The 24,202-nt window shown below is 45.4% G+C and overlaps 1 protein-coding gene and 1 long non-coding RNA gene across 4 annotated transcripts; both read right to left on the bottom strand.

Moving 5' to 3' along the window:
* Positions 1-1,999: 1,999 nt before the first annotated feature.
* On the bottom strand, positions 2,000-5,131 carry LOC123139669 (phosphate transporter PHO1-2-like). The gene is made up of 4 exons (XM_044559403.1): positions 4,901-5,131; positions 4,737-4,790; positions 4,377-4,653; positions 2,000-3,127 (listed from the first exon to the last, which is right to left on the bottom strand). The coding sequence occupies exons 1-4, from the start codon at positions 5,129-5,131 to the stop codon at positions 2,889-2,891; spliced, it is 801 nt and encodes a 266-aa protein (XP_044415338.1). The 3' UTR covers positions 2,000-2,888.
* Positions 5,132-17,056: 11,925 nt separating this feature from the next.
* On the bottom strand, positions 17,057-23,976 carry LOC123134961 (uncharacterized). 3 transcript variants are annotated; one of them, XR_006465781.1, is made up of 4 exons: positions 23,808-23,976; positions 19,387-19,589; positions 19,045-19,207; positions 17,057-17,464 (listed from the first exon to the last, which is right to left on the bottom strand). It is a non-coding gene; the product is annotated as an uncharacterized lncRNA (long non-coding RNA). The 3 variants fall into 3 exon arrangements; XR_006465782.1 differs by lacking the exon at positions 23,808-23,976 and having other exon boundaries at positions 19,387-19,628; XR_006465780.1 differs by lacking the exon at positions 23,808-23,976 and having other exon boundaries at positions 17,120-17,464; positions 19,045-19,204; positions 19,387-19,627.
* Positions 23,977-24,202: the final 226 nt, after the last annotated feature.

The raw sequence follows: 24,202 nt of genomic DNA, 5'->3' as shown, positions 1-24,202 counted from the left end.
TTCTGCAGCAAATCACCATGGATTTCAGCGCTCGTTTTGTCCACATCTACACAAATAAAATCACAGCCAGAAACTGCATTTTTCCCATTAGAACCTGCATTTTCTTGTAACATCTCATGATCAGTTTCAATTAATTCACCCCCGTGATCAGGAGAAGTCAAAGGCTCAGAAAGAAGTGATATTTCTTCACGAAGAAGAGCGCCTGCAGTAGGATGGAGTTGAGCAAAAGGAAAGACGGTTTCATCAAAAACAACATCACGAGAAATATAGATGCGGCCTGTTGAGACATCTAGGCATTTGTAACCTTTATGGAGATTACTGTATCCAAAGAAAACACATTGAGTAGACCGAAACTCAAGTTTGTGAAGATTATAAGGACGAAGATTGGGATAACAAGCACACCCAAATATTTTGAGAGATGTGTAATTTGGTTTTTGATGAAACAGGCGCTCTAAAGGAGTTGAATTTCCAATGACTTTGCTAGGAAGGCGATTGATAAGATATGTGGCAGTAATAAAAGCCTCGTCCCAATATTTAAGGGGCATAGAAGCATGAGCAAGTAGAGATAATCCTACTTCGACAATGTGATGGTGTTTGCGTTCTGTAGAACCTTTTGCTGATGTGCATGAGGGCAAGATACATGATGCTCTATGCCTACACTGCGAAAGAATGAGTTGAGTTTCTCATACTCACCACCCCAGTCACTTTGGACTGCAATGATTTTTCTGTCAAAGTGACGTTCAACAAGTTTTTGAAATTCTTGAAAGATAGCAAAAACTTCAGATTTGTGTTTAAGCAAATATATCCAAGTGAACTTGCTATAATCATCAATAAAGCTAACATAATATTTCTTTCTTCCAAAAGAATCTCTTGCATGACCCCATACATCACTGAATATAAGTTCTAGAGGAGCATGAGAAACACTAGTTGATCTAGGATAAGGAAGTTGATGACTCTTGGCACATTGACATGCCTCACAAACAGACTCTGAATTTTCTCTACTTGACAATGGAAGATTGTCTTTATTAACTACTTGCTCAACTATAATGGACGAAGGATGACCTAATGTTTGATGCCATCTTGCTAAAGAAGGCTTGACGATGGAGTGAACTTGATGACGACTCTTACGACTAAAAGCTCCGGATGTGATGGGGTAGAGACCTCCAATGCATCCACCATGATGGAGGAGCTCCCTCGTTGCTCGATCCTTAATGAGAAAATATTCAGGATGAGTCTCAAAGAAGACATCGTTATCATATGTTAAACAAGACATGGAATCAAGATTTTTATTAGCTTGTGGGACATGAAGCACATCTTTTAGAATAAGATCACGTTTAGAAGTAGGGGAATTAATGAAAGCTTGACCGATATGATGTATATCCGTACCTCCACCGTTTGCAGCAGTGTTCACTTGATCATTGCCGTAGTAGCGTTCACGAGTTGCGAGTTTCTCAAGCTCACTAGTAATGTGATCGGTTGCTCCAGAATCAGCATACCAAACGGTCTCTCCTTCTTGTTCCCTTAGTGGAGCCAAAACATGACGTTCTTCTGGTACATAGTTCTCATCATATTTATGCCAACAGTCCAGAACTTCATGTCCGGGTTTCTTGCAAAGCTGACACCTTGGACGTGGCCGACCACCAATTTTGTTGGAGGGGCGTGAGCCATTGTTGTTGGCGCGCCCACGCCCGCCATTGTTGCTGCTCCCACGGCCACGCCCTTGCTGACCTTTGTGACCACGACCTCGACCACCATTGCCGCAGCCACGAGTCAGAGCATTTGTTGAAGATTGACGAAGATTATTTCCTTGTAGCAGACTCATGCGAGCTTCAAAGCTAAGCAACTGGTTGTAGAGCTCGGTGACAGTGACAGGCTCGACGCGGGCGGCAAGGGCCGAGACAACCGAGTTATACTCGATGTCCAGACCCTTCAGCACAAAGGAAACAATCTCTCCATCAGATAGAGCAGTCCCGGTGCAGGCGATCTCATCCGTCAGGGCCTTGATCTTGGCGAGATACTCGGGCATGCCCATGTTGCCCTTCTGAAGATTTGCAAGCGCGATGCGGGTGTTGACGAGCTGCGATTGTGTCTGCGCAGCGAAGAAGGCATGGATGGCGCTCCACACTTCGGCCGGCGTCTGGAGAGTTACGACCTGCGCAAGAACCTCACGTGACAGAGATCCCATCAGATATCCTTGTACCTATTCTGTTGGGCGTACCAGATCGTCCGAGCATAGTTCAGAACCTGCTCTTCCTTCCCATCCTTTGTGATGATGATAGTGGCAGGAGGCGCCAGGCTTGTGGCGTCAAGGTGATGTTCCATCTGCGCCCCTTTGATTTGAGGCAACACAATGGCCTTCCAAAGTAGGAAGTTGGACCTCGTCAGTTTTTCTGACGGAGGTGGCCCGAGGGAGCTAGCGGCACTGCTGAAGGTGGACGAAGATGAACCAGCGAATTGGGTGGTTAGCGAACTCATGGTGGACGCGATGAGGGCGGAGGTAGTAGACGCGGTGGTGGAAGCGGAGGTGGAAGCGTTGGTGCCTGCCATAGGTTCTTTCCTGCGGCGCTAGATTGGTTTCTTCTCGGGCTCGACGGCTTTCTCTCGATTAGCTAGATGCGTGATGATTGGCTCTGATGACCATGTAAAGATTGGAGAAGCGTTAAACCCTTTGGTCTCGGGCCGCTGTATATGGTGGTCTAGATGCGTGAGGATTGGCTCTGAAAGCAAAGTCGTGTATGGTGGCCGGGTTATGCACCTGAACTTCTTGAGCAGCTCGAGGCCACGGTAGAGCGCCATGAAGGCGTCGCGGATGTTCTTCTCGGCGTGCTGCACCTTCTTGCGGTGGACGAAGGCGGCCGCCGGGTCGGCGCCGTCCTTGCGCAGCACGTTCACCAGCTCCTCCCACACCTTGAGCGCCGCCCGCCCTGGGTTGCTCGCCGGGATGTCGATCCGCACCGTCGACGGCAGCTGCAGTCTCCGCCCCTGCCGCCGCTTCCCTCCTTCTTGGCGTCCTTTTTGCCGGGCAATCCCACGAAGCTGACGCCGTTGCGCTCCAGCGCCGCCATCACCTCGTCGGCCATCGCCACGCCCTCCGTCATCTGCGCCTGCTGCAGCTCCACGCTCCCATCTGCACCGTGCTATGTGTGTCAGTGTCAGAGTCTCCGATCGATCTGGTGGTCACGTGGCCATGCCATATTCAGGGCCGGCCCTGAGGGGGGGCAGAGGGGGCGGCCGCCCCGGGCCCCCATGATCTTGGGGCCCCCACCCAGGTGTAATCTGTAATGTACGCATAAAGGTAAGTAACCCAGACCATAGCTTCACGTGGAAAAATGGCAGTAGCCCAGGTAGACGGAAGGTAGCGTACGCACGGAAATCACGTAAATCAGCGTACGGTCGTGAGGAAACAAATCGGCACAACGCACGTAAATCACGTCGCCCCGTTCGTTTATTCCTTACTACCGTGAGACAATGTCCCTCCAAAAGAAAAACGATCTTGTGACGTGATTTCATCCGTAATTTCCTATATTCTTTGTTCTCTGCAGACTCCAAACTCTAGTTCCCAAGTCGTGGAGGGCTGATTGGTCTCCAGGCGCTGAATGCGGTGACCACGCAACACGAAGTTCGCCCAGCCGGAGTGGGGCGCACACGTACATCGCCGAGTGGTTGCCACCAGAAATTGAGATCACATCATCGCCGAGCGTCCAATGATTGACGCCGATCTAATCAGTCTAAGGTATTGTACATCATATTCCTATTTCCTACAGTTTCAAGTAATACTTCGTGCTTCAAGAAGAAACAATTTGATAAAAGTAGTTGCCAAAATAAAATGCTAGAAGCTGTGAAGGATTTGCATGTTAAATATTTGTTTGCTTTGGTTGATATGAATCGCTTCACTCAAGTAAAGGATTTAAGAAAATCATAGTGTTTAAAGATTTAATCATGTTTACTATGTATGATTGTTGCATCTCAGATAAAAAAATAGCTTTTCAGATTTGAAATTATTTTAGAGCCATTTGGGATAAAGAATTACCCGAACATCTTAAATCGTTAGCCAACATTATCCATTGAGAAGTGGAGCACATTGAAATCGACACAATCATAAGTGACTTTGCTTTGAAGCATGTTACAAGAAAATTTGAAGATAATATGCATATGATGTTCACATTAAAGGGCCCCCAAATTTTATGTTCGCCCCGGGCCCCCAAAATCTCAGGACCGGCCCTGGCCATATTGCCATGCACACGCGTAAAGGATGCATGATCGAGAGGCCGATAGTGGGGTTCATGTGCTGGGATGTGACGTGGGTTGGTTGGGTGTCGTACGTCGGCACGAACGGACGTGCGTGTGCGCGCACCGGTATCAGTATGGACACCTACCTGACATGGACTGCGGCGTGGCGAGGCCCGAGAGGAGGTACCGCCCGGAGCCACTGAGCGCCGGCGAGGGCGGCGGCATGGAGCGGCTGCGGCCGAGGAGGGTGCCCCGGGCGCGGCGGGTGGCCGCGTGGTCAGCCAGGATGCGCTTGACGTCGGCGAGGATGCGGAGCTGGTCGATGAGCGCCTCGCCACGGCCCAGCAGCTCAGCCTCCTGCGCCGCGTAGAAGATGTTCACCTTGTCCAGCTCCTCGTCCGCCTTCTCCAAGAACTCCTGCTCCTGCACTCATCAAACACTTCAATTGGTTGCACGATCAAGATGATCAAATTTGTCGATGCACCGATGAATGCGTGCATGCTTACATGCTTGTCCGTGGATCGCACGAGCTCGCCCGAATCGCCGCTCTCCTCGTCTTCCTGCATGCAAAAAATGCACATCAGTACCGTGCACGCACGTAGCCAGATCAACTCGTATCGCCTGACAAATGCACGCACGCACCGAGGTGGCCTGCACTCTGGGCGCGAACCGGGCGGCGAGGGCGCGGACGGGGTCGAGCACGGAGAAGATAGCCGACGTCACCATCCCCGACGAGCGCGTTGTCGTCGGACGCCGGCGACGAGTCTCCGTTACTATCGTCGGCGTCGCGCTGGGTGACCTTGATCTTCTTGATGAGCTTCTTGAGGCCCTTGTAGTCGACGAAGGCGGGCTTCCACTCCGGGATGATGCTGGCCTCGTACTCCCGCGAGAACTTCACCATGTCCTCCGCTCCACCTATATACCCAAGTACTCCCCCCATTCCCTTTTGTAGTGCGTATAGTTTTTTGCCCAAAATTCCGAAATGTAGTGCGTGCATGCAGCACAAAGCTGGTTTGGACGAGTTACCCTTCGATGGAATCAAGGGACGCACGCAGCAGAGCACGCACATGGGTGTGTAGCAGACCATGCATGCAAGGTTAATCTGGTAAAATTCATAGCTCCAGCTCATGCATTGGTATTGGAGCTAACATCTATGCGCACTATATAATGGAACAGAGGGAGTACGTAGTATGTTATGTATGATCAGCTCGGTCGGGGTCGGGGTGGGGGTCGAGCTTACATGTGTAGGAGAGGGAAAGGGAGGCCGGAGGGGGACAGAGACAGGCAGGAGTGATGGCAGAAGCAATCGTGCTTATATAGACCGAGGGACAGAGGATCGGAGAAGCTACGTATCCTACGATGGATGGATACTCTTTCTTTCCCTTCTCCCCTTTTCCCGCCGCACTCACGAATGCATGAATGTGTGTGTGCAGTGGCGGAACTAGCATCAGATAATGCCTAGGGCTAAATTAGCTTGAGTGATGCACTTCAGTGACTTTGTATATTTTATAAGAAGGAACTACAAAGGCAAATGTTGCTAGGCCTAGGGCTATAGCCCCAACTGCCTTAGGCCTGTCTCCGCCACTGTGTGTGTGCACGAAAGCACCAAATTGGGAGGCGATGAGGGATCCATCGCTAGTGCTGCGAAAAGGGAAGGAGATGCTGAAAAAGTATTAGGTCGGACGAATTAAAAGGTGAACTAATCGTAAAGTCGGGGGCCGAGAAAGTCGACGGAATTCGTAGTGGACACGGTGCAGTATGCGTTATATGTTTTGAGTATGTTGCTACTCGATCTATAACTGGTTGCAAAGCAAATTAAGCAAGGAAAAAGACGAGAAATTTGCACGTAGCTAGGTAGCCCGCTTTAGTTCGTTCGTTGGCCTGTTTTTTTTTTCCTCGAGCTAGCTTGAGAGGCCGCGATATGCCTCCATCTTTTGGGCGAAAAGGCAGGGAGATCACGAGCGATTTCGGGAGCCAAGCAACGTGCGTGCTCGCTTGCTTGAGCGACCCGCTCACGCGCACTCTGCCATGCACTCACCCGGCCTGAAAACGCCAACCAGCCGATCGATTACAGCTAGCCAGATGACACGTTCATTAGATTCATACGTACGGTGTGTATGGTCAGTGCGTCGTGTCAGTGCCGTATCATGCATTGTCAAGATCATCATCACGGGATCTCGATCGATATGACAGCTCGAGTACGTACCAAATTCGTGCATGGAAAACCGGTTAATTATTGGACCTCAATAAGTTCGAACGTTCGATTTTTATGCATGCTAATCCGAACTCTTTTCATGGCAACTTTAGTTAAGGTGATGTTGATAAACATGGCAATTTTCTGACAAAAAATCAAACTGAAACAAAGTTGTCATGTGTTAACAACTAAGGCCTAGTTTGGCAGCACAGTTTATCTAAAACAGTGGTGTTACAAAACCTCGGTATTCCAACGCGTGGACGTTGAATACTTCAGTATCTAAAAACCACAGTTTTTCGTGGCTTTGGCAAAACCATTAGGCGTTCGCCAAATCGTTTTTTCTCAGTTTTCTCCAATTGTCACCAGTTGTTAGGTTGCATGGATAACACTGAAGATGTCGAGCTGAACCGAACTCAGCTACACGATCTAACCAGCTTGTGCTCACGGCTGATGTATGCATGCAGCGTTGTGTAGAGAAATTTACGAGATCAACGGCAGAGTAGGCGTACAAGGGCGCGTACCTTCCTTCCCATGTGCTGAGCTTGAATTGTTTATTCATAGCTACAGAGAAATGAAGTATAATCACACTGGTTGACGGCTGGAAAGATGGAGTTGAGAGACCGACGAGAACGATCGTTTCTCGGTTTTTAAAAAAGGGGTCCGGACCTCTTTTTCTAATACTATGAAAAAACCATGGTTTTGGAGATACTTCGGTTTTGTAAAATGGAGTATTTGTTGACGCCAAACGCATCAAAGTATTTTAAACCATGGTTTCTAAAAATACCATGGTATTTTTCTAAAACTTCAAAAATACTGTGGTGCCAAACGCAGCCTAAAGTTGCCACCTCGCAGCAATTAAAGTTGCTGCCAAAAAACGTTCGGGATGTCATGTTTAAATTCCGAACGTTCGAGATTTATCTATTCCGTAAATATTAGCCGTAGGGCCTGGTTGGTTCGGTAGCCGGATCGAGCACCCAAACAACCAGGTAATCTGGTTTCTTCTACTTCTAACATTAATCAGGGGCGGACCTACGTTAGGAGCGGTGGGGGCAGCTGCCCCCACTTGATTTTTTGCATCGAGTTATAGTGCTACCAGATGATTCATTAGTGCCCCCACTAAGCCTAATTAGTTGGATATTTTTAGAAGCCCAATCGTAACAAAAACAGCCCAGTAAAAGGCCACAGCTCGTTGCGTAACTCTGAACCCTGCCTACACACGTATATGCAACCTAAGAAAAAATATGGACGCAGCAGCCCCGCACGACACTGGAAGGAAGGAAAGCCCTCGCCTGTCACCTCAATCTCAAACCGCCGTGCAATCACCGGCTCGCTGCGGCGCCGACGGCAATCGTGAATTGTCGACTCCCCATAGTCCGTCCCTTGCTGCTCGTGTTCCTGGCCGGCGACGTTGCAGCGGCACACTGGCACTGCCGCGGCACGGCGACGGTGACATTTATCTCATCTCTCCAGTCCTCCAATTCCCTAACTTCAGTTGACATCAAGGTAAATTTCTAGAACTTTTTCCTTCAAACATTTTGCTTATTTGCTTCTGTGTTAAAAACCATCTTAGTCTTCTTAACTCATGTGTATAATTTATTAATTTGTCTGATTAGATCAATTCAAACAAATTTTTTGGCACTTAATATTACAGGACAAGTGGACAACTAATGGAGAGGTTTTTCAGGAATCAACAACTTCGATGATGCCCAAACTAGTTGATTTGGAGAAGCTTCTAAGGGATCCATCTAAAAGGAAGAGGATTATAGATTACAATCCGAATCAGCATGAAGATATACAAAGAAAATACTTGATGTGGGGGGGGGGGGGGGGGGGGCATTGACCTCGTCCGAAAACTTCTAAGCCAAGGATGATTGGGAAGATCAATAGGTATTTTAATCCTGATTGGTATGAGAAGTATGTTGGTAATTGGCTAGAGTATAGTGAGGCAGAGGACAACGCATATTGCTTGTGTTGCTATTTATTCAGGGACAACATCAAAGGTAACAAACATGGGCATGATGCATTTGCAGTAGATGGCTTTCGCAATTGGAACAAGCCAGAAAGATTTGTGACTCATGTAGGTGATAGCAACAGTAAAAATTTCATGAACCATAACCTTATCTGCTTTGCAGAAAAAGAATAGCGTTGTCATATAGGTCGGCGGCGGGATCCCGACGTGGCCGTGACGCGTCGGGCGACGGCCTTGATGGTTCCTCCATTAGAGCATCCACAACGTGTAGTCAAATAGCGTTGTCATATAGGAATTTGGCGTTTGACACTAGTGGTTAAGTGGCTACCATTGTGCAGCCTAGTGCCAAAAATAGAAGTATGAGAACGGAGTAGATGCGTGCTCCAATGCCAATTTGGATTGGGTAATAAAAAAAGTATTGGTTTGGCCCGTATCTAAGAATTTAGGGGGAATTTAGGGGCTGTTTCGTTCCCGTGTCCTGCCAAATCCTGGGCGCAGTTGGTGCACCAAAAATTTGGCGAGGGATTCGGCCGCCCTGATTCTGCCCATCTCCAACGCAAGAATAGCGGGAGGGAGCCGAGGCGGACCGGCGCACCAATATTTTGGAGGCGATCCAAACGGCCAACCGAAGCCTGGTCAACGGCCGATTTTTTGGCTGGGCAGCTCAAGGCTACAAACCAAACAGCCCCTTAGAGGCGAATTTCTCTATGTTTTACACTATTCTCTGAAAAGAATAGTTGCATCATTGCAAAAATTGTGCCAATAGCTTTGACATGTTTTTTTTTCATAACTACCTACTCTGCATTCGAACAAAGATTAGCAGCCAAAGTTGCTCGTCGCGAACTGTGAAAATTCCAAAAAAGATTACCTATTTTGAAAGTTAAAGAGTACATAATCTCAAATTTATTTCTTCATAAACAATGCCCGTTGAAATATTGTTCCCAAGGCTAAAAAAAATCTCTTTGTCGGACAATAGCATTTACAAGGGTTGACAGTAGCTACTCATTGCTATTAACTGATCCATTTTTTTGGGAAATAATTGATTTATTTTGGAAACTGCAAAAAAATCAATTGGTAGTCTGGTAGAGGATGGAGATTGGAGAATCAAGGAGTATCCTTCAATTTTGAAGAGGATAGAGAAAGGGGGCATGCACGAAATGGAGTCTGGTGTGTATATTGCTGAATAGCATGCAAGTTTTTCACACTGGCAGTAGTACTAGTACATGATCTGCATGATTATCTCACACAAACTTCAATTAGTATACTTGTACTTAACCGAATCTAGGGCCCCTCCGATCTAGAGGCCCTGTGCAGGCGCACATCCTGAACACAAGCTTCTGGTACGACCGTACGAGCCAGACTCTTGCATGTTGAGGAATGGATATAAAGCTAACGAGAGCTAGAATTGTTTCTGCTAACTTGTGTCGGGACCAAACTACATGGCAAGAGATCAGGAAATGGCTATGTTGTAAATAAACCGAACAAATAGAATTGGTGCAAATCTTACAATGTGGGCATACACTGTGGATGCTCTTAGCGTCCAATGGCCGCACATGTTCTCCTCCCACATAAGCCACAATACCTTGTCACTTCCTTGTTTCACCATTGTCGGTGATAGTGATGTAGTCAACGTCCGACGGATGCATCTATTACGAGATTTCACCCAAAGAAAGCCGAGAGGGGGCCCTAGCCCCCCCCCCCACTTGCCCCTAAAACATTTGGGCATCTCCAACGCTTACCAGTAAATGAACACCGCAAATATCTATTTTTATGTTCGGACCACACATCGCCATACACATCAGATCACCCAGTACACACATGCTGTCAAATCTGCATGTCTACTCTCTCTCTCTCTCTCTCTCTCTCTCTCTCTCTCTCTCCCCCAGATGTGACAGCATGTGTACTGACTGATGTGACATGCATGGCGATGTATGGTGGAGATTTGGGTTGTGTGCGCAATGCGTTAGACAAAATCCGGGTCCGTGCGGCAGCCGGTGGTAGTGAGCGGCAGGATACCGAGACGTGGCCGTGACGCGCCGGGCGACAGCCTCCGCTCCGCACCCTGGCTGCACCCATGCTCCCTTTTCTAGCCCTGGACAATAGCTTGCTTATGGTTAGCTTTCTTGCGGAAACAGCACACCAGGGTTCATCGGTGCTCGTATTTTTGGATTTATTATAGATTTTTTGCCCACGCTCATTCAATGCGAGGAGACGTCCCTATTGACTACAATGGTTCTGTGGAGACTCTTAAAATGTGATGCTGGTTCAGTATCTTGGGGGTGCTTATAGGGGTAAGATGTGTGTATGCGTTTATAGGGTGAGTGTATGCATGGGCGGACCCAAGAAAATAATTGAGAGGGGGCAAAAATGTATGGCCATATTCATAAACCAACAAGGCAAAAACATCCATGTAAACTAAAATGCAGAGATAATCTCTTTATTATCCACATGGTAACCAAGTTCATTGAAAAGTAAAAAGGAAACTAACCATTTGAGATACAATATCTTGTTATGAAGTTGCAAAAGAGCATATTGACACATTGTTCTAACACTCTAATCTACAACCTGCAACAACAATAAAAAACATGATCCAAATTGAGAGGAAGTGCAAATGTTGAAGGCCGGTATTAAAAAAGGCAAGAGCTTTAGGAAGAGCATTACCTTCCGTTTCATCTCATGATGGTCTTTCAACGCATGAAAACATTTAACTATCACTTCATTTGGAATTTCGTTCCACAATTCTTTTTCTGCAAAGCAGATAAGGTTATGGTTCATGAATTTTTTACTGTTGCTATCACCTACATGAGTCACAAATCTTTCTGGCTTGTTCCAATTGCGAAAGCCATCTACTGCAAATGCATCATGCCCATGTTTGTTACCTTTGATGTTGTCCCTGAATAAATAGCAACACAAGAAATATGCATTGTCCTCTGCCTCACTATACTCTAGCCAATTACCAACATACTTCTCATACCAATCAGGACTAAAATACCTATTGATCTTCCCAATCATCCTTGGCTTAAAAGTTTTCGGATGAGGTCAATGCCCCCCCCCCCACATCAAGTATTTTCTTTGTATATCAACATTACTCAAAGAATTTAAGGAACACATACATTTTCTTAAATTCCAATTTCTTTTTAAAACGGGAATATTTTTTAATTACGATCAATTTTCGATAAACACAAAAAAGTTTTTCGAAAAAATGAACAAGTTTCTGAATAGTGATTCTTTTAAAAACATGAATATTTTTTAAAGGAGAACAAATTTTGAATTGTGAACAAAAAAATTTGTAAACAAATATTTTCAAAAACATGAACTTTTTTAGAATTTTCAAACAAACTTTTGAAATGGGAACAATTTTTAAAATAATGAATAAATTTTGAATTTTTAGAACAAATTTCGAAATGGAGAACAATTTTGAAAATTTTAAACAAATTTGAAATGCGAACAATTTTTTAATACGTCAAAAAAAATTTAAAAAATAAGAACATTTTTTGAAGTTCGTGATTTTTTTCTGAAAATAGGAACATTTTTTGAAATCCATGTCATTGTTTACAAATTTTGTAAACAAATGAACAAAAATAAATCGATTTTTCTGAAAAAAGATGAACTTTTTTTGAAAATTTGGAACAATTTTTTTAAACCGGGAACATTTATTGAATTGGTGAACAAATTTTGTAAAACGAGAACATTTTTTGAACTTGTGAACAAAATCTGAAAACAGGAACATTTTTTGAAATTTTGGAACAAAAAATTTGAGAACGGGAACATTTTTTGAATTTGTGAACAAAATCTGAAAACAAGAACATTTTTTGAAATTTTGGAACAAAACATTTGAGACCGGGAACATTTTTTGAATTTGTGAACAAATTTTGTAAAATGGGAACTTTTTTGAATTTGTGAACAAAATTTGAAAAATAGGAACATGTTTTGAAATTCGGTAACTAAATTTGAAAATAAACTTAAAAAGAAAAAAAGAAAAATAAAAAATAAAGAAACAGAAAAAAGAAAAGAAACAGAAAGAAGAAAGCAACAGAAAAAAAAAGAAAAACGAAAAAGAAGAGAAATAGAAAAAAGGATAACAAAAAAAAGTAATTGAAAAATGAAAAACCGGTTCAGGAACCTTCTAGAAGGTTCCCAAAACCGGAAAAAATCGGCTGGGAGCATCCATAGAAGGTTCCCAAAACCGGTATGATTGGAACGGGCCGGCCCACCCCCACCAGCGCTCGGTGGATACCCTGTGCGGTAGACCGACTGTTTGCCGCAAAGAGCGGCAAATAGGGTTTTCCGCAAAAAATCAAGTGGGGGCAGCTGCCCCCACGGCTCCTAACGTAGGTCCGCCCCTGAGTGTATGTGCATGTATGTGGGTATATGTGACTGTACCGTGCTAAAAGAAAAGCTCGCATGTAATTGTGTTGATAATGTTGTTCAAGTCATCGCGTTATCATACAATTACTTCAGTAAATTGTTTTTAAGTTTTCCAATGAAAAATGAGACAATAAATAAGTTTGCTCTCTCTGTGCATCTGAAGTTTGGGCAAGTATTGTCAGTACAAATTCACAAAACTTCATTCTCTTCTCATTTATTCTCTGCCACATCATCATAAATTTTATATGTGTTGATTTTTTGATGAGTGGAACCGATGACTGTCTGATCTGAGCAACGAGACGAGCGATCATGCAAAAGGATGACAAGATCTTGTTGAGTGTAGCTGAAACTAAATCGATTACGTCATGGGCAAGTACAAGTACATCGTTGACCTAGCTACCACACCTCGTCTCTTCCTTGTGTTTTGCTATTGACGTATGACAGTAGTGCCTCCATTAGGGCATCACAACAGGTAGCCAAATAGCGTTGCCATATGGTGATTTGGCTTTGGCACTAGCGACTACCATTGCGCAGCCTAGTGCCAAAGCTAAAAATATGGGAATGGAGAAGTATTGATTTGGGCTGTACCTAAGAATTTAGAGGGCATGTGCAAAATTAAAGCAGGCCCTATATATAATATAGGTTAATTATAAAAAATTATCGCAGCGTTAATATTTTTTTGGGGAAACATAATTATAGCGTCAATATAATTGCCCAAATACCAAACATAACATGGAGGTGCATAGTTGCAAAATTGTGCCAATAGCTTTGACATGGCAAAAATTAGTTTTTCATAATTACCTACTCTATACTCAAACAAAGATTAGTAGCCAAAGTTGCTCTTTGCAAACTGTGAAAAATCGAAAAAAACATATTACCTATTTTGATATTTAAAAGTACATAATCTCAGATTGTTTCTTCATAAGCATTCCCCTTTAAAATACTGTTTCCAATCGCTAAAAATCTCTTTGTTGGACAATAGCATTTACAAGGATTGACAATAGCTACTGATTATTAATAATTGATTCATCTTTTTTGCGGGGAAATACTTGATTCATTTTGGAAACTATAAAAACTTAATTGGTAGAAGATGGAGATTGGAGAATCCAAGAGTATCCTTCAATTTGAAGAGGAGAGAGAAAGAGAACATGCATGAAATGGAGTCGATCTAGTGCGTAGATTGTTGAATAGCACGCAAGTTTTTCACACTAGTAGTACCCCCTCCGTACCAGTGCATGATCTCCATGATTATCTCACACAAACTTCAATTAGTATACTCCCTCTGTACCGGTGCATTAGACACATTACGAAAACCAAATACTCCTACTTGTACTTAACAGAATCTAGGGCCCCTCCAATCTGAAGGACCCGTGCACGTGCACACCCTGAACACAGGCTACTCGTACTGTTTTGTTGTATTGCATAATGTTTCGTTGTATTTTTTCCCTTGTTTTAAAGTGTGTCACAATGTTTCACTTTATATTAGCACATAGACTTATTTTATTGTTGATACATAATAAAGCATTATGAGACACTTTAAAACGAGGAAAAAAATACCCGATAAAACATTATATAATGTATGGAACAAAAAAAGTTGTCGCGGGAGGGGAAGAGGAGATCAGTAGTGGACATGGAACAATTAATATTATTTTTCTGGTCGGTTGACTTAGAAGTGGATGCCAGTGAAGAATTGCACGAATCAACAATTTATTTTTCTTTTCTATACTAGATAGAAAGACCATGCGTGCGGGCGTGCGTGTGTGTGCGCGCGCTGAAGTGGCTGGTGGAACTGGACCCTGACTTTGTTTAAAAATAATAATCAGTGCCGAAGTGGTCCCTATGCACTTATATCACTAGAAATTTTCACTCACATTTTGGACTAAAACCCTGCATGGTCGCGCGCGGACTAGGCGTAGCTCAGATGGTTAATTTTCCTGTGGTGGAATCAACTTATTAGGGTTCAAGTCCTAGACTTGACACTCATGTACACATTTTCATGAATTTTTTTTACACTGCGTTTGGATGTCTATATTGAGGCCTCGAATTGGATTTGGTATTGTCTTATTACCAATTCAGTTGTTTGGATGCGCACAGAAACGTCAGTCTGTATTGAGTCCAGATATAACAGCTAATTCGCTCTCATGCACCGAGGCCTCCCGCAATACGGACCTCCACCGCTCCGATTTGGGTCGAATTGGCCTACTCCCGGAGAAGAAAACGATTGGGGCGACCTCCCCATCCATGGCAGCACAGCGACGGCGGCACCCACGGCAGCTCCTCTCGCCGACCCTCCTACTACGCCGGTACCGGCATCCCTTCCGCCTCAGCTCGTTCCCTTTCCTCCCATGGCGCCCCATCTACTCTGCCGCCCCGTCTCATCTGCCGCTCCATGTCCTCCGTCCATGGCCGCCACGACCAGGACCTAGCCGTCCGCCGCGGCTCCTCATCCTCTACCTATGCTCCGGCATCCCTCCATGCCACCGGACCCCTCCTCCTCGCTTGGGACTTGGCCTTCCTCCCTCTGTTGCACATCTTTCAGTTAGCTAACTATTGTTCTTGTTCAGTTTTGTCAGGGGAGCAGCTCGGCAGGGGTACCAGCATGGTCCTTTACCTCAAGGACGACAAGCTATGCAGTCAAGTCTTGATGTGATTTTGTGCTTAGTACAGCTACACTAAACGGCCGCTGCATAGGCTTATTCTGGTCTATAAATTGTATGATCTTGTGGCTATTTAGTTCTGTACCCATGAGCTGAACTTTTGTTTCGAGAGTTTGTCTAGTTTGATGGTAATGAGATTAGGTTTGTATGCATCCGAACTTTAGTATCTGGAACTGGAAGGCTGCACTACTAAACCGGCTTACAGTTATAATTAATGTTGTAAAATTTTGAAACCAGTAATATTATCATTCTTGGACTCAGATCGTTTCAAATATGTTCTTGTTGTAGTATATATGTAACATGCTTATTATAAGTACAATCACGCGCCAGCCATTTTTGAACTAAGATTGCTGAGATTTTGATTTGATGCATATAGAACAAAAGCACTATGCAATTCCATAGTTTGCCATCCAAACATGATTTGGTATTGAAAACCCACTAAGATTCCATGAGTCAATTCAATGAGCATCCAAACAAGCGAATTCGTATTCATATCCATTACAGTTTCCTTGTTGAATTGGTATTGAAACCAATTCAATACGGAGGCCTCCAATACAGACATCCAAACACAGTGTTAGCCTTTTCGACGTATTCGTTTAGTGAGAGACGGCGTTCCCTGATATAACTAGATGATGCCCCGCGCGTTGCTGCGAAAAACATGATAAATAGATGCTAAAAAATACGGAAAATGCGAACAGAGGCCGCGCTGCAGGCAGGCCGGAATCTCGGCCGCTGCACTGCCATGGGGATCAGCGCTGTAGGAGTATAAGTCATGTATTGGATTTATTTTTGCCCCGTATTGAACTAGGCAGGCCCCACGCACATGCAAAAGCATCTAGGCCTCCGACGTTCACCTGACATGTACGTCCTTCCTCGTGCAGACCTGTACATTGTGTGCATGCCGTTGAGCAACGTTGGCCAGCGTAGACCACTAGTTTGTCAAGTGCGAACGTAGATCATTTGCGGCCAGCGAACATGCAAGTTAGTTCACATTAGCTATCATGTTCATTAAGCAAGTTTAATCTGTCTCATGTAAACTTGTCTGTCCGTTTGGACCAGCTAATGCAACACGGGTAAGCTGTCTTTGTGTTTAAAAACCATTACCACTAACCTGGCACCTTAGTTTTATCTGTTCCACACGCTAGAAAATCGGAACAGATTAGCCACATGCGCTTTGTCTAACATGGAAAAAAGTTTAGTCCTCCCTAATCTTAATTAGAATTAGCGAGTTCACTAGACGTCTTGTGCATCAGCTTTGCGTCGCGCAGTGTGGTTCACTTTCCACCGTCTCCTATCTGCATTAAATTCGACTGTTCCTGTCCATGGCAGACTACCCGTCCTCATCTACTGCGGCGCCTGCCCCAAGCATGCTAAGCGCAGTGTTGTCAACTCACTAGCTGTAGCTACAGCGTGCACTGCTAGGCATGGGCACTCAGTCACTCACACTTCTCTCCGCCATGAACCAATTTGCTAATCGAAGACCAACCCAAAACCTTGGCAGGATGACAACCCGGCAAAGAACCACGTATGATGTCTGGTAGACAGACTGATGAACGGTACCGCACGAGCACCCCTCTCCCACAAAGGAATGCAGTATTAACATCACAATTCGGTACATGAACAAATGCAGAGCCAAAATTAAAAAAAATGCAAACGGTAAATTCAATTGAAACATAACAATCCGCCTCACAACAATGGCACTCAGCAAACACAATTTTTCACCCAACTAACAGTCTTCAACAAAATGGTCCATGTCCAATAGTAAAGTCGCATTACACAGTTTGCGATTACATGAAATGGCACATAATAAGGATTTCCTGAGTTGGAAACTCTTTGGCTAACAACAACCATCCAATGAAAGTTAGCTTCAAATGGTCCAGTGTCCTTACCACACACAATTCAGAACACCACATTCAAACATTTTGGCAATTTCCTTGGCTCCTTCCGAAAATCTCCTCTATCAAGACATGTTGTGCTTTTGCACTCCACAAATCTTGCAAACGCAGACCTCTTCAAATGTTGTTCATAAGGCAGTTTATCCTAACCCTGTATCGTTTTTTGAACAAACAGGCAAACGAATCAAAGGTGGGGCCAAAACTTGTTGTCAACTGAACAAAATGACAGCCTAATCATAAAAAGAGACTCGGTCTACATCAGGGTCTAGTATTCAGGCCACATCATTTCTAGTCTGATAATCAACATAACAAAAATAAATGGCCTGAATCCTAAACCCTAATGTATGTTCATGGGTGTTCCAATCATCATCATCTACTGAGAAAATGAAAAAAATATATACTATGGCTAATCACAAAAAAAAAATTTACTAGGACAGAAGATACCCGCCAAAAAATACTAGAACACAAGATAAAAATGAGGCGACTAAAAACAGACTACAGCTAAAAGAAAGCTTCATTTTTTTTACTCTGATGATGTGCCGAACAAAAAGAAACGGCCTGCACACTAAAATATATTGTGCGTTCATTTATTTTCCATTCATCGTAGGCTAGCGATGGAGGAAAAAGGGTTCATCCTAAACACTGCCTTTTTCCGATTAAGATAAATCTAACGTTTTTTAGTTCCAAATATACAACCAACTACCCATGATTAATTCAACAATTATAGGGTGGACGGAACAATAGATCAAATTTCTCTAGATATACTACACAGGACCGGTGAATCCAAGTCGGTCGGATCTAAGGCATAAGAAAGTGTTTCTAACACAAAGCAATTAAATACAGTCATGATCAAGGCATAAGAAAGTGTTTCTAACACAACCACAATGCATCATGCCTAATGACAAACTAGCTTGAGATCCACTTCAGGTGTTCAAGACCACTCTAAAATCAGTGCGCCACCGACCATTTCATCGTACATCATGTACAAAATAGAACAAAATCTAGCATGCAATACCTCTCATAAAACATATGACCTAGATAAGGATCTCCTTTTTCCATGAACAATAAATAATAGCTACAAAGGGAAAAAAACCAGAACAACACTGATCCGGTGATCCCAAAATAGTGCTATGTCACAAATATCCTTCCATATCACAAGTGGTACACAAAATTCCATCAAAAACAACAGAGCATGGAGCAGCGCTAAGACAATGGTAACCAATATGAATGATTAGCCCCTGAACTTACTGAAGCATGCCACGCTGTTATGACTATGGAGTTATCTATATCATGCTACACCGACCGTACCCGATGAGATCATGAGAAGTAATAGCATTGCAGTTTTCGGCAAAAAAACAACTGTTGTATTCCTGAATTTACTATGAACAGTGCCTAGGGTCGATGAACTTGCAGTAGCTCGTTCAAAATCCAGGATTGGGGGGTAAATAGCAGAACGGTACAGGATGAGAGCAATCGATCTGACGAAGACACGACAAGGCTATAAATTCTGCATTTTTTTTCTGCAGACATGCCGAAAACTGAATCGCGTGGTAAAGCAAGAATCAACCCACCAAGAATAAAAAATCCGCAATTATTGGTTTTGGCCAAGAAACGTTTGTGTCTCAGAAAAAGGAACGTCTAGCATTATCCTGGAAAGAAAACTACATCATATTTTTTTCGATGATCAAACTACATAATATGTACATGTGAGAGTTTTAGATTCACAATTACCTTATGGTCCAACCGCTGGTGGCCTCTGAGCAAACATCAAAGTCGACGTCTCTGCACAGCTGTGTGCCCTCGCCGTCGCGGCCCAACTGGAATCGGCGATGATGATGGAATCCCGCGACGGAAGACATCAGAAATCGGCTTTGCCATCCCAACACGGATCCTGCTGAAAAGGGGTGACGAGGCAAAAAAAACTCAAATCAATAGAATGGGACGCAGATCTAAGACCGGCGGGCGGTCAATAAGAAGACGCACGCATGGCACTCAACACGAATGGAGCACATCTCGCTGGTGATGAACAATAACTAGAAGAAAAGCAAAGTACAGGATGTGATCCAGCCTCACCGACGGAAACAATGGAGAAAATGATTTCCCTCGGTCAGATCCATGGACGAGGACCGCGTCCTCTGCAGATCCGGTGTTGCGCAGGCTCGAGGTGATCTGGCCGCCGGAGTGGAAGATGACGCGGGATCCAGGTGGTTTGGCCGCCGGAATGGAAGAGGACGAGTGCTCCGGCCGTCGCTTCGGTCGCACGCGCATTGTTGGAGCTGAGGTAGGGTGTGGCGGAGCCATGAGCAGACGAGAGGTGTCAGGACCCCGACTCGATGTCACATCGATCTAGCCGGTAACACTTCATATCACTTTGCGGCCTCACGCACGGTGTTCCCACGGGTGTCGCCTTACCTTTGCCCGGGACCGTTTGCGCCTTTTGGCTCACGTATATGATAGTGTCGCTAGCATCCATATGATAAAGAGCCCGGGCTGACATGACTAGTCGTAAACCCAAAGTGGCACAGACTTACAGGGACAGGCATCCATGACCCAGCTTCGAACGTGTCGGTCATCAGCAAGTGGGTCCGGGCTGTAGCACTGGGCTAGCAGGACTCCGGTAAACCGGGCTGTAGCGGGCTAACAGGACTCCGGTACGCAAAGCGTGACATTTCCCCGAAGGGACAGACACAGGAACGAAGAAGGACACATGCCGGCCAGCCTAAGTGTTCCAGAGCAGTAGCAAGCTATCATGGCTCAGCGGTAACACTAGGAGACATTTCCCGGTAAGAGAGGCTACTAAAGATAAACAACTAGATAGTCAGATCCCACACATATCAAGCATTTCAATCACACACACAATATGCTCGATATGTGCAAATACAACGAAGCATCGCAACATGACTCTAAGACTCAAGTAATTTATTCAATAGGCTCCGAGGAGCGAGATATTACAAACATGGGTCTCATGACCCAACACTCAGAGCATACAAATCAAAGCACAAGCGGAAGCTATCATGTCTGGGTACAGACATCTATAAATGAAAAAGGCTGAGAAGCCTGACTATCTATCAGATCCTGCCGAGGGCACAAGATCGTAGCTGAGGTAACAAGCTAAACGTCGAAGTCCACGTGGAAATACTAATGAGACTGAAGTCTCTCTGCAAAAACATAAAATAGGCAAACGTGAGTACAAATGTACCCAGCAAGACTTACATCAGAACTAACTACATATGCATCATTTTCAACAAAGGGATGGTGGGGTTTAACTGCAGCAAGCCAGCTTTGACTCGGTGGCTATCCTAAACTACGACTGCAAGCGACTCTTTTGAGGTGGCGCACACGAGTCCACATATTCACCATATCAATACACCACTATGGATTCGCTCCCGTCCCCCTACGAGAACGCCATCCATAGCACCCACGCTTATCTTGCGCATTTTAAAGTATCCACTTTCACTTTTCTATGAACTGATATAAGCAACCCAGAGGTCCTTTTCCGCGGACACGGCTATTCGAATAGATGATAATAACCCTGCAGGGGTGTACTTCTTCATACATGTTTCCACCACTTAGCGTCTGCACACGACATGTGCTCGGCAGACTTCAAGCGAAAGCCGACGTGGGTGTAGACCACGACCTACCTAAACACTCAAGTCTCTAGTCCAGGTTTATCGCCTATTCGGGTTCCATCCATGAGGAGATCCGGTCGGAGTTTCGCTCACAGCCCCAAACGATGTGAACAGGGTTCCCGAGATACCTAACGGGCATCCGGTACACCGTGCCACGTACCTACCGCATCACAGCCCACCCCTACGGTCAGCGCTGTCCACGGCCTCCAGTAAGCTACAAACACCAGAAACTACTTGCAACTCCTGGACAGAGGACTAAGGTGAATAAGAAGTCGAGCGGGGTCATATTTCAGGGCCCAATGCATGGTAGTAGCTGAATCATGGATCACAAACACAGAACTCAGTTCCTAAGGACGGCTTCAATGAGACAACCCACCATGTACTCCTACATGGCCTCTCACCGTCACCTTTTACCAAATCGTGTTCACACACTTAGCTCACACACAGTAGGACATGTTCACACACCTCTGATTCATCCTCGACGAATCAGACCCGACTCAACTCTAAGCAGTAGCAGGCATGACAAACAAGCATGAATGAGTAGGCACATCAGGGCTCAAACAACTCCTACTCATGCTAGTGGGTTTCATCTATTTACTGTGGCAATGACAGGTCATGCAAAGGATAAAGGGGTTCAGCTACCGCAGCAAGTAACAGATGAATCGGTGTTGTCCTAATGCAGTAAAAGAGAGCAGGAGCGAGAGAGTAGGATTGTATCGGAATGAACAAGGGGGTTTTGCTTGCCTGGCACTTCTGAAGATAACATTGAGTCTTCATCAGTGTCAACGATCACATCATCGGTATCACGTCTATCGAGAGGGGACAAATACCGGCAACACAGAAGGGAACACAATCAATGCAATGCACAATATGATGCATGATCATGACATGGCAATATGAATGTGTTTTGAGCTAATGCAACTAGCAACAGATTAAATGAAGTTGGTTTGAATACAAGATTCAAATTCAAACTCCATATGTGATTATTTAAATGCCCTTTACTTCATTTGCCCTAAACAGTAGTGATAAGTTGTTCTAACATGCAAGAAAATGGTACAGATGGATTCCTTGAATTTTTCTGATAATTTTTCATATATAATTTATTAAATTTGGAGTTACGGTTAATTTTCTATGATTTATTGAAGTTTTAGTTATTTTCTGGAATTTCAGAATTAGATTAAATCCAGAAATGATTTAGTTGCGTCAGCATGACGTCACAGTGACGTCAGCAAGTCAACGGCCGTTGTCCAGGTCAAATCTGACCTGTGGGCCCCATATGTCAGTGTCACAGGAGTTAATCCCGGTCAAACCCAGCGCTGACTGGGGTTTGACCAGGGGTGGGGCCCGCTGTCAGTGGCCTAGTGGGTGATTAGCGGGGTAGTTAGTCCCTAATGATCGGCCACATCAGCTCCTGCCGGAGTTTCGCCGGCGGCGACCATTCCGCACGGCGGGGGAACGCCGGACTTGCGCTAGGGGCATCGGATCGACGCGCCAAGGGCACCAGGAGGTAGCCCGCGCCCGTGCGCATCTAGGGGAACCAACGGGAGGTGCGGGAGTGGCCGGGGTTCGCCGGAATGGAGCCCGAGGCGGCTGCCGGAGCTCGGGTTTGGGCGGAGCGAGGTTACGGGGCGCTAGGGGGGGCTGGCTGAGGGCTATGCGGACTCCTGGGGCAGCTAGGAGCACGCTAGGCTCGTCGGACTGGCCGCAGCAGCACGTCAGTGCCATGCCCGGCGTCCATGGCGGACGGCGGCGCTCGGGAATGTGGCCGGGGTGCTACGGCACGGGAACGAACAAAATGGAGGAGGGGAAACGGAGTGGAGCTCACAGGGGTTGCGACGGTGGCCTCGGGGAGCTCGGGGAGGCGTCGGAGGCGACGAATTTGACCGCGGCGAACTTCGGTGGCCGGCGACGGAACGGCGATGGTGGCGGCGTTGCGGGGCTTCCGGGGGGGCCGTGGGTCGGTGGGGAGGAAGGAGGGGGTCGAGGCGGAGTTCGCAAGCACAGCGAGGGGTCGAGGGGGAGACGGTGGGTGCGGTGGTGCTCGTCGGTGGCGGCGGGCGCATTCGGTGAGCGAGAGGGAGAGGCGAACAGGGGGGGAAGAGGGGCACGGGGAGAGGGGAGCGGTGCAGGGGGTGCGTGGCGTCGTCCGGGGAGGCCAGGGAGGAAGCATGAGGTGGCTAGGGGGGGGGGAAGCAGGAGGTGGCCGGGGCAGCGTCGGCGAGCGCCACGCCTCGCCTCTGCTCGTCCTCCTGGCAGAGGAGGAAGAGGACAAAGGAGGAGGAGGTGGGCTGGGCCGGCTGGGTGGGGGAGCTGGGCTGGCTCTGGTGGGCTGCACGGTAAGGCCAGGTATGTCCTTCTCCCTCTTATTTTTGTTCTGTTTTATTTTTTTCTATTTCTGCAATTTGTTTTTGATTTGTTTTAAATATCAAATCATTTTATAAAATCCTGGAAATAAATATGGGTGCTTTCTGAATTATTCCAGTGACCCTTATCAATTTCCAACATTTATTTGAGCATTTAAATTATTTATAGTATTTAAATGCCTAAAGTCAAATACAATATGGTTTAATTCAGAGCCCAATATGTCCTGCAAAAATATAAATCATTTTTGGAAGATGCTTTCACCTCAAACCAGAAATGTTGAATATTTTTAGAGGGCATTTTGGGTTTAATAAAAAAGATTTTATTTTGACCCTAGTTGAATTCATTTGGTGCTAGGGTTTAGTCAATCCCCATTTCAGGTTTAAATGAAATTTAAATATGAAGCAACACTCTAATGCATGCACTAGGCATTGTCAGAACTAGGGATGTGACAAGAGGTAGCTGGCGACGGGAATAATGGAAGAGAGAGAGGAGAGCGGGTACACAGGATGGAGCAGCCTTCACGTGTGCGACGCCGCAGCGAAGACTAGAAGAGGTACAGGAGCAGGCCATGGGCCAAACATGTACGCTACTAGGTGTATCCCGGACCGTATATTCGTGACTAGCATGACAGTGGCCTGCCAGCAGCCTGACAGATTTTAGATCCCAACGCACATTTCAATGGCCCAGATTCCGGCCTGCCTGATGCTCGGCCTCTGAAAGCCCGCACTCCTAAAAAATAGGACTATTGCAAATTTAGGATTGCTTTCGGTTTATATTTTGAAAACAATAAATCATATGAAGAATTTAGCGGAATGATGTATAAAATAGAAATTATTGGACTGAAGTAAACAGGGAGGCATTTTAAACAAAAATGTGTTACATGATCTACATATATA

This window comes from Triticum aestivum, chromosome 6B, assembly GCF_018294505.1.
Source record: "Triticum aestivum cultivar Chinese Spring chromosome 6B, IWGSC CS RefSeq v2.1, whole genome shotgun sequence".
NCBI lineage: Eukaryota > Viridiplantae > Streptophyta > Magnoliopsida > Poales > Poaceae > Triticum > Triticum aestivum.
This window is presented reverse-complemented; position numbering and strand designations above follow the sequence as displayed.